This window comes from Lucilia sericata, unplaced genomic scaffold (assembly GCF_015586225.1).
Source record: "Lucilia sericata isolate MDLA Ls3-8-SP2 unplaced genomic scaffold, ASM1558622v1 Contig000328F_arrow, whole genome shotgun sequence".
Taxonomy (NCBI): domain Eukaryota; kingdom Metazoa; phylum Arthropoda; class Insecta; order Diptera; family Calliphoridae; genus Lucilia; species Lucilia sericata.
In genome coordinates, this window is record NW_023994349.1 from 373,977 (window position 1) to 386,314 (window position 12,338).

Sequence of the window (12,338 nt, forward strand, 5' to 3'; positions counted from 1 at the left end):
ATAACATACCACGGGCGCTTACAAATTACTACTTAAGGGGTTAAAAACAGGGACCGAAAATAACTGTTATTTTTTTCATTCAAAAGAAAAGGTTACGCAAAAAATCCCTTTATCTTATTTAGGGACTTTTTAACCATTATTATAACCAATTAATATGAGGAATATTTTTTTTTTGGTTATGAATACAGTACTTTTCGCTTATAGTCACAACCCTTAATTGCACAAAGTGATTATAAACAAAAATAGGCTACAATGTGCTTATAAAGAAAATCGTATATATTCATTTTTCGTGAATATAAAAAAATTAAAAATTCATGTTTATTAAAGAAATAAATATTATTTTTATTATAAATTCATTACATTTAAAAAATCAATAATTTTAGTCAGTTTTAGCTTGAGGATGTTAGTTACAGTTGTATCTTCTATATTTTTTTCAAATAAAAAAATTTTAATTTACATCTTGCTCTAAGCAAAATTGCCGCAAAATATTTACTGCAATCAAATTTTTATTTTTAATCTTCTTCAACAAAAACTTCTTCATTTGGATCGTTACTAGTTAATTTACGATACATTTTTTTGTGGTGGTAGTGGATTGCGTGTGTGACAATATCGTGAATACCCTCCACCACCATCAGTGGTATTAGAGGGTATATATAACATTCCGTTTGTAACACCAAAAAATATTCATCTGAGACCCAACAAAGTATATATATTCTGGGTCCTTATCAAATTCTGTGTCGATTTAGCTACGTCCGTCTGTCTGTGTAAAACACGCTCACGATAAAACGAAGCAATAGAATTTAACCAAATTCACCCAAAATGTTCTTAATTTTCCTAAGTTGTTTGGTATTGAAAATGAGCAAAATCGGTTCTCACCTCAAAAAAATAAGCATTTTTTACACATTCTGATGTAATTTTCTCGAAAACTATGCAAGAAAATTCCATGAAAATCACCATACATTCGTTTCTGCACAAGAGCCAGAATTGGTCCACAATTTCATATATGTATGTACCTCCCATACAAAGGTGCATATTCCCGGAAATGGGTTTTTTGTTAATAACTTCCGTCAGAATGTCGATATCTTCACAAAATTTTACAACTTAAAATCTTATGTCAATAGAATTCATTCACAGAAAAAATTTTCTGGATCGGTCCATAATTGTTCATTGCTCCCATACAAGGTTCCCTCCCGAAAATAACTTAAACGCGCATAACTCATTACTAAATTAAGATATCCATATAAAATTTGGTACAAGTATTGCTCATATGAACAGAAATATTACTGGGAAATTTTTTTCCGATCGGTCCATAACTGGTCATAGCTCCCATACAAGGCCCCTCCCGAAAATCACTTAAACGCACATAACTCATTACCAAATTGATATCCATACATTTAGCACAAATATTGCTCTTATATACATAAATTACACTATAAAATTGTTTTACGATCGGTCCATATTTGGTCATAGCTCCCATACAAGGTCCCCTACCGAAAATCACTTAAAACCGCATAACTCATTAGTAAATGAAGATATCCATATAAAATTTGGTGCAAGTATTGCTCTCATATACAGAAATATTACTATGAAATTTTTTTCCGATCGGTCCATAATTGGACATAGCTCCCATACAAGGTCCCCTCCCGAAAATCACTTAAACGCACATAACTCATTACAAACTAAAATCTTATGTCAATAGAATTCATTCAGAGAAAAAATTTTCTGGATCGGTCCATAATTGGACATAGCTCCCATACAAGGTCCCCTCCCGAAAATCACTTAAACGCACACAACTCATTACCAAATACTGATATCCATACATTTAGCACAAATATTGCTCTTATGTACATAAATTACACTATAAAATTGTTTTACGATCGGTCCATATTTGGTCATAGCACTCATACTAGGTCCGCTCCAGAAAATCACTTAAAGGCACAATATTCATTACCAAATAATGATATAAATACAGAATTTTGTCTTTATATACCTAATTGGTCATAGCTCCCATACAAGGTCCTTTTACGAAAATCTCTTAAACGCACATTACGCATTACCAAATAAAGCCATTGATACAAATTTGGCACAAATATTAGTTTTGTATACAAAAATTCTATTCCAAGATTTTTTACGATCGGTTCATATTCACATAGGTGCGGTCGGTCCCATACAAGGTTCCCTTCAGAAAATCGCTTAAACACACATTACTTATTACTAAATTACGATATAGATACAAAATTTGACTGAAATATAGCTTTTATTTACAGAAATTTTTCTTAAAGAATTTTTTATGATCGGTATATAATTGGTCATATCTTACATACTAGGTCCTGCCCCTAAAAGCACTTTAACCGTATTTGCATTATCAATTTGTGTAGAACAAAATAATATATATGTATTTTGAAAATCTTTAAATCTTTCACACACATGCATACATGCAAATTATTAAATATCGCTAAAGCATATCTTAGGGAGCTATAAAAATATAAAAGAAAATGGCGTTTGTAATGTTCAATAATTCTTGGAATAGTAACAGATTTAATCTGTTTAAATTTTGGAGTTTTTCTTTTTGAGACATGAGAAAACTTATTTCTACAAATATTTAATCAGTTGAAGGGCTTATTGCAGAACTCGATATGCCACAAAAACAAAATTTTGAGTAAATCGACATTAAAGTTTAAAAAAATTCTGTTTTTTTTTAATTTGTACTTTAAACACGCCTAATAATCATATAAGGTCGATAACTATCGTATGCCAATAGATGGATATCATAAATAAAGTGAAAACCACTGTTTTAGCAAAAAATTGTGGCTTATCAAGTTATTGCCTAACAATATTTGAACATTTTTTATTTTCAAAAAACAAGTTCTAGTACATTTTCAAAGTGGCTTATCATGTTCTTGCTACAAAAAATTTATAAAATTTATTTTCAATATGAAATTTATATTTTTGGTTATTTTTTATATGAGAATAAATTTGGTTAAATATACTTAGCTAAAGTATTATGCAGTAAAAGGTAGGTCCTGTGGTTTGATTCTATTTTTAATAGAATGACAAAACACATTGTTTTGGGTTTTGCACTGATTAAAATTCGGATTAAAATTTGAGATAATATTGCGTTTATTCAGCATAGTTGATTTTCTGCTTCTTGATCATCATTTTAAACATCTGAACCAATTTCGAAGCATGTTGTGTCAGAAGTCTTGCACGGATTTTAGAAATTTCAAGTCCATTGTTCAAAAGAGATTTCGATACGCACTTTATATAACAGGCGTTATAATATTATGCTTTTTGTATATGCTGATGATTGTAATATGTTTTACAAAGATTATAAGATATGCTGCAATGTCTTTGCTAAATTGGTATGATAAATATGACTTTATATTATGCACATAGTTTGAACATTATATAAGATATTTCCACGAAATGAAAGTAAATCTATAAGCAAAATTTTTTTGATGTTTTGCAATCGAAAATTTTCCAATCAGCAAGAACTTGGTAAGCAACATAATTATATATGAAATTGTTTTTATGCAGTAACAAGGTAAGCCACTTTAATTTCAAAAAATTATATCTCCCGATATTTCGAGCAAAAAATTTTTCTCTTCGTATAATGATACTTGTCTTAACTTGTTCTATCACAGTAACAAAAAAAAAATATCAATTCCGCTTTTATCTCCATTATTATAAAGGACTTTCTTAAAAAGTGAAAAATATGTGGCATATCGAGTTTATGAAATAAAATTTTTTTCAAATTGTTTAAATGGAAAAAGAGGCATGACCCTTATATCGCCAATTTATCATAATACGCTAAAAATCTTTTTAGGGACATTAGATATGGTTCCTAGCAACTCAAAAAGCACATAAAATCGAATTGTGATGGTTGGTGGCATATCGAGTTACTGCAATAAGCCCTTCAATTAAAAAAAGTATTTAAAATTCGGCTCAGCCGAATATAGCACTCTGACTTGTTTTATATAACATGACTTTTAATAGCCCGTGTGATGGCATATGCATGTACATATATGTGAAAAGTGCTTATATCAAAAATGGACTATAAAGTAATCTTTTTATATGAAATTGATCGACAGAGACATTTAAATCTAATAAAATTGACAATATAATTAATGTGACTATAACAGTGAAACAGAAACAGAAAACTACTGTAACTGTTATTTAGCAACCAATATTTTTGGGTTATAGACAACTAAAATTTATTTAATTTATTTTTTGGTCCATATAAATATTAACGGAATGAAAAAACAACTTAATTTAAATTATATTTTATTTATAAAATGAATAGACATTTGTTGCAAAACTGACAGTTTTATTTACTTTGCCAAAGTTATTTGAAAAAAATGTAACAAACAAATATTTTTTGCTTACGATAATTGTTATTCTTAACCAAAAAATATATTTCTCTCTGGTATTGGTAACGATGACCAAATCAATAACCGAATTTTTAACGCGTTTTAGCCCAATTCAAAAAACTCCACATATGACTTTTTGGAAAACAGTTTTTATATTGAAAATATTCTTCCCATTTTATGTACAGACTTTACGATTTCGTTCGAAATTTGGATTTAGCGGATGTTAGCATTATAACATCAGCGATTTTTACCATTGCAAACGTAATCTATCTAATTAGCGGACAAATTGACTAGAATGAAGAATTTAAGACGGTAATAAAAAAAAACAGGTATACAGCATCTACTAAACAATCTAAATAAAGAACTAAAAGTCGCGGTCCTAATGAGATAGTGGAAGTCAAAGGTCATATGTATCAAATCTTTGCATATATCTCTATTATTGTTCTTCGTATGTTTTTGATGTTCTTACAACTTTTGAACTCAATTTCCAATATTTTGGTAAAGATTATTTTCGTAGGTCATCATTTGTTTTCGAATTATTTTCTTTTCATTTTCCTTAGCAGTGCTACTTATAAAATATCAATTAGATTAACACTAATAAAGATATTGTGATTACTATGCTTGCATAAACTACCATAATTACTTATTTAATTCTTATTAAATAATTTTTCTTAGAATTTGGCTTATTAGCACAGCATCTGTCTATGCAAAATTTTAAATAGGTTTAGAAGTTGCAATTAAACTTTCAATTTGAAATTTAATTTGTTGGACTTAATCTACCAAATACTTATACTAGTCCCACAAAATTTCATAAAAAAATTGGTCTGCGAAATACAGCCTACTACGTTTTTTCATATAAGTATCACAAGTGTTTTAAATAAAAAGTTCGAAAGCAATATTAACGGAAGGACGGACCCATAAAGTGATTTTAAAAAGGCGGGAGATGATCCAAATCTACTTAATGCAAATGAATTTTTATACCCTTCACCTTCGTTAGAAAGGTATATACATATGTATGTAGATATAAGTTTGTAATTTCCACAATATTATTTTCCTACCCTTATAAATTATGTATATGGGCAATTTCATGTCAAGTGACTCAACTCAAAAAATCTATTATGATAAAAATTGCACCAAGGCACGGTGGTCAATTCCGGCCAAAAATGATTTCTTTCAATTATTTAATTCTGATAAATTTTTGATGGTAGATTATAGCTAACACTTCAATCGTACAATTAAAATCATCATAGAAATCCAAATTTTGAAAGACCGCAGAAAAGGAAAAGGGGCTATAAGAAGTTGGGTGAACACCATATATTTCAACTTCATAAAAATAGAGAAGGGGCAACATATTATCAATAGTACAAAATCAAATGGAGGAGGGAAGGGTCAATTATGGACTGAACTAAATAAAATTTGACAGAAGGATTTTACCGCCTATAAAACTTGTTTATGTTGATATTTAAAGTAATTTTTTGAAAGGAACCTAATATGGGAGGTAGGGTCAATTATGGACCAATTATCATAAAATTTACAGTGAAATTTAGGTTCCTATAAAACTTGTCTGTGTCGAATTTCATTGCCTGTAATGAGCGTTAAAGTAATTATCTGAAGGGGACCTTATATGGAAGGTAGGATCAATTATGGGCCGATTTCCAGAAAATTGGTCGAGAGGTATAGGTTCCTATAAAAATATTTTGTGTCAAATTTCGTTGCTTTACTGGTATTTTTAACCCAATTGTCAGCATTTAAGAACCTTATACGGGTACTAGGGTCAAATATGACCCGATATCCGCCATACTATACCGTAAAATTTATGGGTGCATGAAACTGACTTGTGCTAAATTTTATGGAAATTGCTTCATATTTAACGTATTTAAGGAGTTTTCTGTGGGGTCACTTGTATGGGGGCTAGGCGAAATCTTTAACCGATATTGCCCTTATTCAGTACCAAACATTGCCTATAAGAAACATTTATTTAAAGAAATAAAGAAGTTATAGATTTTTGGCCGGAATTTACCACCGTGCAAGGTTAGTACTATTGGATAGTAGACAAGACAGAAATTTTCAGCTCTATCGGTCAAGAACTGCCGGCGTTAGAGCGGGTTAGACATTTTGGTCATACAGGGTTTTTTCAAATGAGTGCAACTTATCAATTATTGGCTATTACTTCATTGTTTCATAAACATATTTATTTTAATACTATCCAATAGTACTATCAAATATACATATATTATAGTGTCCCATGAACAGAATGTGTTAATAGTTAAGAAACAAATTTTTGAAAGTGCTTGGTAATCCTGATCTCAGTAAAATTTTTCTAAAAATATTTTCTTCAATTTTATCCAAATGGCCATCAAAAATTCCCTATTTTCCTAAGATTATTACGAAAAAAAAACATTTGTAAATTTTTATACACTCCACCATCAGTGGTGAAAGAACCTAGAAATATTTATCTGAGTCCTAAAAAATATATATATTCTGGATACTTATGAAAATCTTTTTTAGTTTAAGAATTATGTATTTTAGAAGTTATCGAACCCACTGAGATCACGTCGAAATTTGTCATTATAATACGAAGTGCTAAAAGTTGTTATGTTTCTAACTGCAATTATAATTTTTTGTAACTCCTCAGAAATTGGAATTTAACCTTTGGTGTTATTATTAGAGTCTGCTTATCATATTTTCTTTCGTTTAAATAATAACTTTTAAATTTTAATTGAAAAGGAATACTATTTATTCTATAAACTACTTATTAATTTATAATTTAAACAATTGTATTAAAAAAAGAAAAATAATGTGATGAAGTTCAAATTTCCAAAAGAAAAAATAAAAAAAACATTATTAGAGATTACTGAATCGGCCTTCAGCTATGCCAATTTATTTTGTTGGCGTATAATAGTGTTTTTATTTTGTAGCACTGTGTAATTTTTAGGGACATATACGTTATGAAAGTCAAGACCGTACGACTTTTTACTTGGAATGAAATTTCAAAGAAAATAAGTCAAATAAAATGCCCCTCTCTTTTTGGCAGTTTTGAACTTTAAACATCGATGACAGTGTCGTTCTTCTTCATCTCCATAATATGTGTCTGCTTAAGTTTTTCCTGCATCTGGGTTAGCATATCTTGCATGCGTCGGATTTCCTCATCTTTCTGTAATAACAAACGATCAGTTTCAGAAATTGCTGCTTCAAATCCATTTGTAGAACTGATTGAATCGCGCTTCAATTTGCCACGTTCTCGCAGGGCGTGTTGCGAAATTTGTGAAATACATTGAGCACGAAAATTTTCATAATGTACATCTTGAGTAGTATCTTTTAGGTCTTGCATGTGAGTCGAAATTAGGAAGGTCCTTAATTTAATGAAATCACTGTGCTCCGGATCTTCAACATTGACTACTCCCCAAGGGTACTGTCGTCCACGAACTTTTTTTCCAGCTATGTCGAGAATCGCATTGCTTCCTACAACAGCAAATGGTATAGAAGCTTTTAGATCGCGATCCTGTTGTTTAAAATCTTCATCCTCATCTGAGTCACATTCGGGAAATTGATACAACTGTATATGACTATCTTCCAAATCTCTTAAGATGCGTTCCTTTAAATTTCGAACTTCGGACTTAGTTAAACAGTCTGATTTTCCAATTACTAGTACAATATTGACTTTTCGATGTAATCGCCTCAATAAATCCAAATCCATTTGACGTAAGCTACCACATATAATTTTAAATATATTATAATCCAAAAATTCAAAAATAACTTCATACCTGTGTCCCCACGGTGGCACAAAATATAAGCAACAATGCACTCTATTATCCTGTATATTTCTCCTGTTTAATCCACTTTCATCCGTAAAATATTGTCGAAACTATATGAATAAGAAACGGCCATAATTGTTTGTTTGTTTTTCTCATTAAATTGGAGACATTTTCCTACCTGTTCATCAATATACGCTGTGCACACTCTCCAGCTGTCTTCACAATTTATAGAATCACCGAAGCCTGGCGTGTCGACAACAGTTAAACGTAAGCGAACACCTCTTTCTTCGATATCCATAGTTTTCTTTTCGATTCGTGTCGTTTTTTCAATTCGTTCTTCTACTGGTGGAAAAATTCTATTCTTATACAGATCTCCTAGGAATAAACTGTTCACCAACGTCGATTTTCCTAGACCGGATTCGCCCACCACCATAAGAGTAAATTCGAATCCTCTTTTTACTGATTTCCTGTGCACTTGTTCAGGTAAGGTTGCAAAGCCTATATAGTCACGATCCTTATCAAACGACGGTGTTTTAGCTGGAATTATGTAAAGATTAAATACTGATATAATTCTTAGATTTATTAATTCTTTAATTTAAAAAAATAAAATAGAATCCTACTAGATTTAAAATATTTAATGACGATCCTCATAAAATTTGATGGAAGGATTTAGTTTATATAGAAGATTTTTAATTTCATCGAGATAATAATGTTAATAAGATAATTAGGGAATTCAAGTCATTTGCTGAAGCAGGGTTTACTACATGGGGACTGAGAAACATAAATTTTATTTGGCGGATAGAGTAAAAAATTGGTCAATCTTTTACCCTATCCCCCATATACTAATTTTATCAGAACATCAGTTTTTGAAAAATTGTGTATTTTGTATATTTACATATATTAAAATTGAGAATTCTAAGTTCAGATTTGGCGTAACATTAAAAAACCAAAATGTAGCAGCATTTTTTGATAACGTAAGTTAAACTTATGAAAATAGTAGATGTCTCTTAAATATTGTTGAAATTATGTTTTCCATCGCTTGAGGTGTAATTCTTTAATATGTCTCTAAGAAACCATTAATGAAAATCCAAAGTCTCTTGCATTGAACCATAAATTGAAAACCTAATGTAAATTTCTACGATTCTAAATTTATTTCTAAGAAAAAACTTTTTTGCTAATATGATTCGAATTAAATTGTGTGAGCGTTGGTATTTATATAATATTAATTTAAAATAACAATAATAAAAACAATTAAACACTCTTGCACAATGACGCGCCCACTTTTAATTAATAATGTTTAAAGTCGTTCTTTTCAATGTTTATAATATAATAATACTTAAGACAAAATAAAGGATACATTTCCAGTTCTTTAAAAAGCACTGTAGGGAAAAATCTACTTACACATATTGAAACTGTTTTTCAAAATTTATTTATTTAGTTATGTACTTTTGAAAACATTAAATTATGAATAAAAACATATTCTTGAAAAAATATTTCTAGTTTAAATCAATATTTTTCCTAATTTATCCCCGAGCCTTATGTGAACACTTTTTTAATGTTATGTTTTCTCTTCGCTTTCCAGTAAAGAACTAGATTGTGTCAGTTTTTCGTTTGTGCTTGAACTCTTAAAAGGATAACACTAGTAAAACATATACAATGCATATAAATTTGTTGGAAGTTAACAATGTGTATGTGTGTATACATATGAATGTATGTATGTATATAAAAATGAGTATGTATGTACAATATTTACTTAAAGGTCGTATTATGACTTTGTATGCTTCAATTAAATGGCTGGTTAATTTAATTGAATAATGAAATATAATATGAAAAATTCTATAATATTTTATTATTATAAATTTTAAGTATTTGAGGAAAATAGCTTTTTTTCCCATAAACAGTTTGTTATCATTCCCGTGAGATAAATACCGATTGCGCATGTCAATTCTAAAATAAATGTACATATGTATGAACATTCTCTTATCAAATATACCGTAAAAGAAGCACACTTGATATCAACTGTCAAAATTCCAAAATAAATAGTTTTGAGAAAAATTTTTGATTTCTTAATGTCAATTTGCAGTCTGAATAACCAACCATATCACAAAGGGAGCAAAAGGACCCACGTGTGCATCTATTGCAGCCTGAATATAATGTCAATTTAATATTTCTTAATTAACATAAACAAATCGTGCGATATTTTTCATCTGAGCTAAAACTGAATTTTTATCGATTAAAAACATAAGTAAATATTCTCATATACATAAAATGCCAAGTAGCACAAAAATTCGAAATTGATTTAATTGTATAAAACAAAGCCTTGAGGCCAAATAATACATTTTTAAAGGATCGAATCTGAATCTGATGCGTCTAATTAAATCACTTCAAGATTTATTAGAATCATTTTAATGTTAAACAAGTAAGAGTGTTATATTCGGCTATGCCGAATCTTATATACCCACTGCCATATAAATAAACTTTGATATTTTGAATATTTTATTATTATATGTATATCGGTTTAATGAGAACATCAGGGTAATATTTAAAAGAGGTCCATTAATGGGGGACAGTGCTCTTTCGAATTAAAAATATTAATTTTTATAGGGAGTAGGATTATTTATACATATGGATCAGTTCTCATAAAAGTCAGTAGGAAGATTTCAGTTCCTTATTTATTTCAAATTTCATAGATCTACTTGTATTTTTAAGCCAGTAACGAACATTAAAGTCATTTTCTTAAAGGGACCTTATACGGGGTTAGAGTTAATTATGAACCGATCCACATAAAATATGGTATAGAGATTTTAGTTTAAAATAAGTTGTCGAATTGCATTGCGGTATTCGTATTTTTCAGCCAGTACTGAGCGTTACCCCCCGTATAAGGGGACCTTATATGGGGGCAGTGATGCCAAGTGTAGGGATTTTTCCCTTTTTGTAGGGAATTTTTTCAAAAATTTCACGTGTAGGGAAAAAGGGAAATTTTTCTTACTATTGTAAAATTGTAGGGATTTTTCAATTTCATAGTTTTTAACAACTAAAAATATACTCTTTCATGTACTAAACGTTAAAATTAAAAATGAAATCAGTTTTAAGTGTATCGTTAGTAAAAATTCCGCTTGTAATTTCTACAATATATGTACCTACATATCGCTACAAGACTGGCATAATCCAAAATTCGGGTTTCTTGAACTGAGGTTTACAAAACATACTAAAATCTTTTATATAGATTTATCAAATTTCAAATATGTCTATTATTTTCGATGTGAAATCGATTTTTTGTAAACGTAAAAACTAAAACCCACGTTTTCGGTAATATTAGACAACTAAAAATTTAATTTCAATTTAGATGAGAAACATATTAATCTCAACTATCTGAATCTGGATTTTTAAAATCCCTTGATTTGTTTAAAAGTTATTAAAAAAATTGTTAAATGTCATTAAATATTCATATCCATTTTTCTTGAAACGACTTTTTGGATTATGCCAATCCTGTAGGGCGATATATTCTGACTCCTTATAGATAGAGTAGTCGGGGGCTTAATGCAGTAACTCAGGATTGAAAGAATGAATTTAATGTTCTGAAAATTTATAAAAGTAAACCGCAAAAAGTAAACGCAAAAGTAAACCTTATTCAAAATAATTATTTTATGAAATTTTTTTTGTTGGAGGTACATAAAATAAAGTTTTAACATCGAATCGTGATACTGCCATAAATCTTTCAATTGTCTTGTTTTTTTTTAATCTTAACTGAAGAGTCAGGGTTGGAAGATTTGTATGATGTAAATTGAAAGAAAAAAAATTTAAAATTTAAATTCTACAAATTTCATTCCTAAAAATTAAAAAAATACATATATACATATATATGTATATAATAAAACGGAGCTAATATTTAAGTTTTTTATGTATTTTTTTAAGATAAACTTTGAAAAAAAATGGAAAAAGTAGTGTAGGGAAAATGTAGGGAAAATAAAAAGTGAGTGTAGGGAAAAAAGGGATTTTTTCTCATAAGCGTAGGGATTTCTGGAAAAAATCTCCTGGCATAACTGATGGGGGGTAAGATTAATTATGAACCCATCATCCTTAAATCTTGTAGAACGATTTTTATTTATACAAATCTTATTTATGTATAATTTCTAGCCAGTAATTAGCGTTGTAGTCATTTTTTGAGGGGAAATTTATATGGGGTTGGGTAATTATGGACTGATCCTCATAA

At 29.4% G+C, this 12,338-nt stretch overlaps 2 protein-coding genes across 9 annotated transcripts in view; one reads left to right on the top strand and one right to left on the bottom strand.

Annotated features, from left to right (window-relative positions):
* The window catches only part of LOC119603708, a 74,276-nt gene that overhangs the window by 33,939 nt on the left and 27,999 nt on the right, over nt 1-12,338 (top strand). The window lies entirely within an intron of this gene.
* LOC119603709 (septin-2) overlaps nt 7,212-12,338 on the bottom strand; it is a 34,111-nt gene continuing 28,984 nt past the window's right edge. For 7 of the 8 annotated variants that reach the window (XM_037955847.1, XM_037955850.1, XM_037955846.1 and 4 more), the window contains 3 exons: nt 8,304-8,662; nt 8,135-8,235; nt 7,212-8,077 (listed from right to left, as the gene is read on the bottom strand). In XM_037955847.1, the coding sequence (XP_037811775.1) occupies nt 7,414-8,077; nt 8,135-8,235; nt 8,304-8,662 (1,124 nt within the window). In that variant the 3' untranslated portion in view covers nt 7,212-7,413. Of the gene's footprint in view, nt 8,078-8,134; nt 8,236-8,303; nt 8,663-9,526; nt 9,765-12,338 lie in introns of those variants that run through there. The other variant, XM_037955853.1, reaches the window with a different exon arrangement.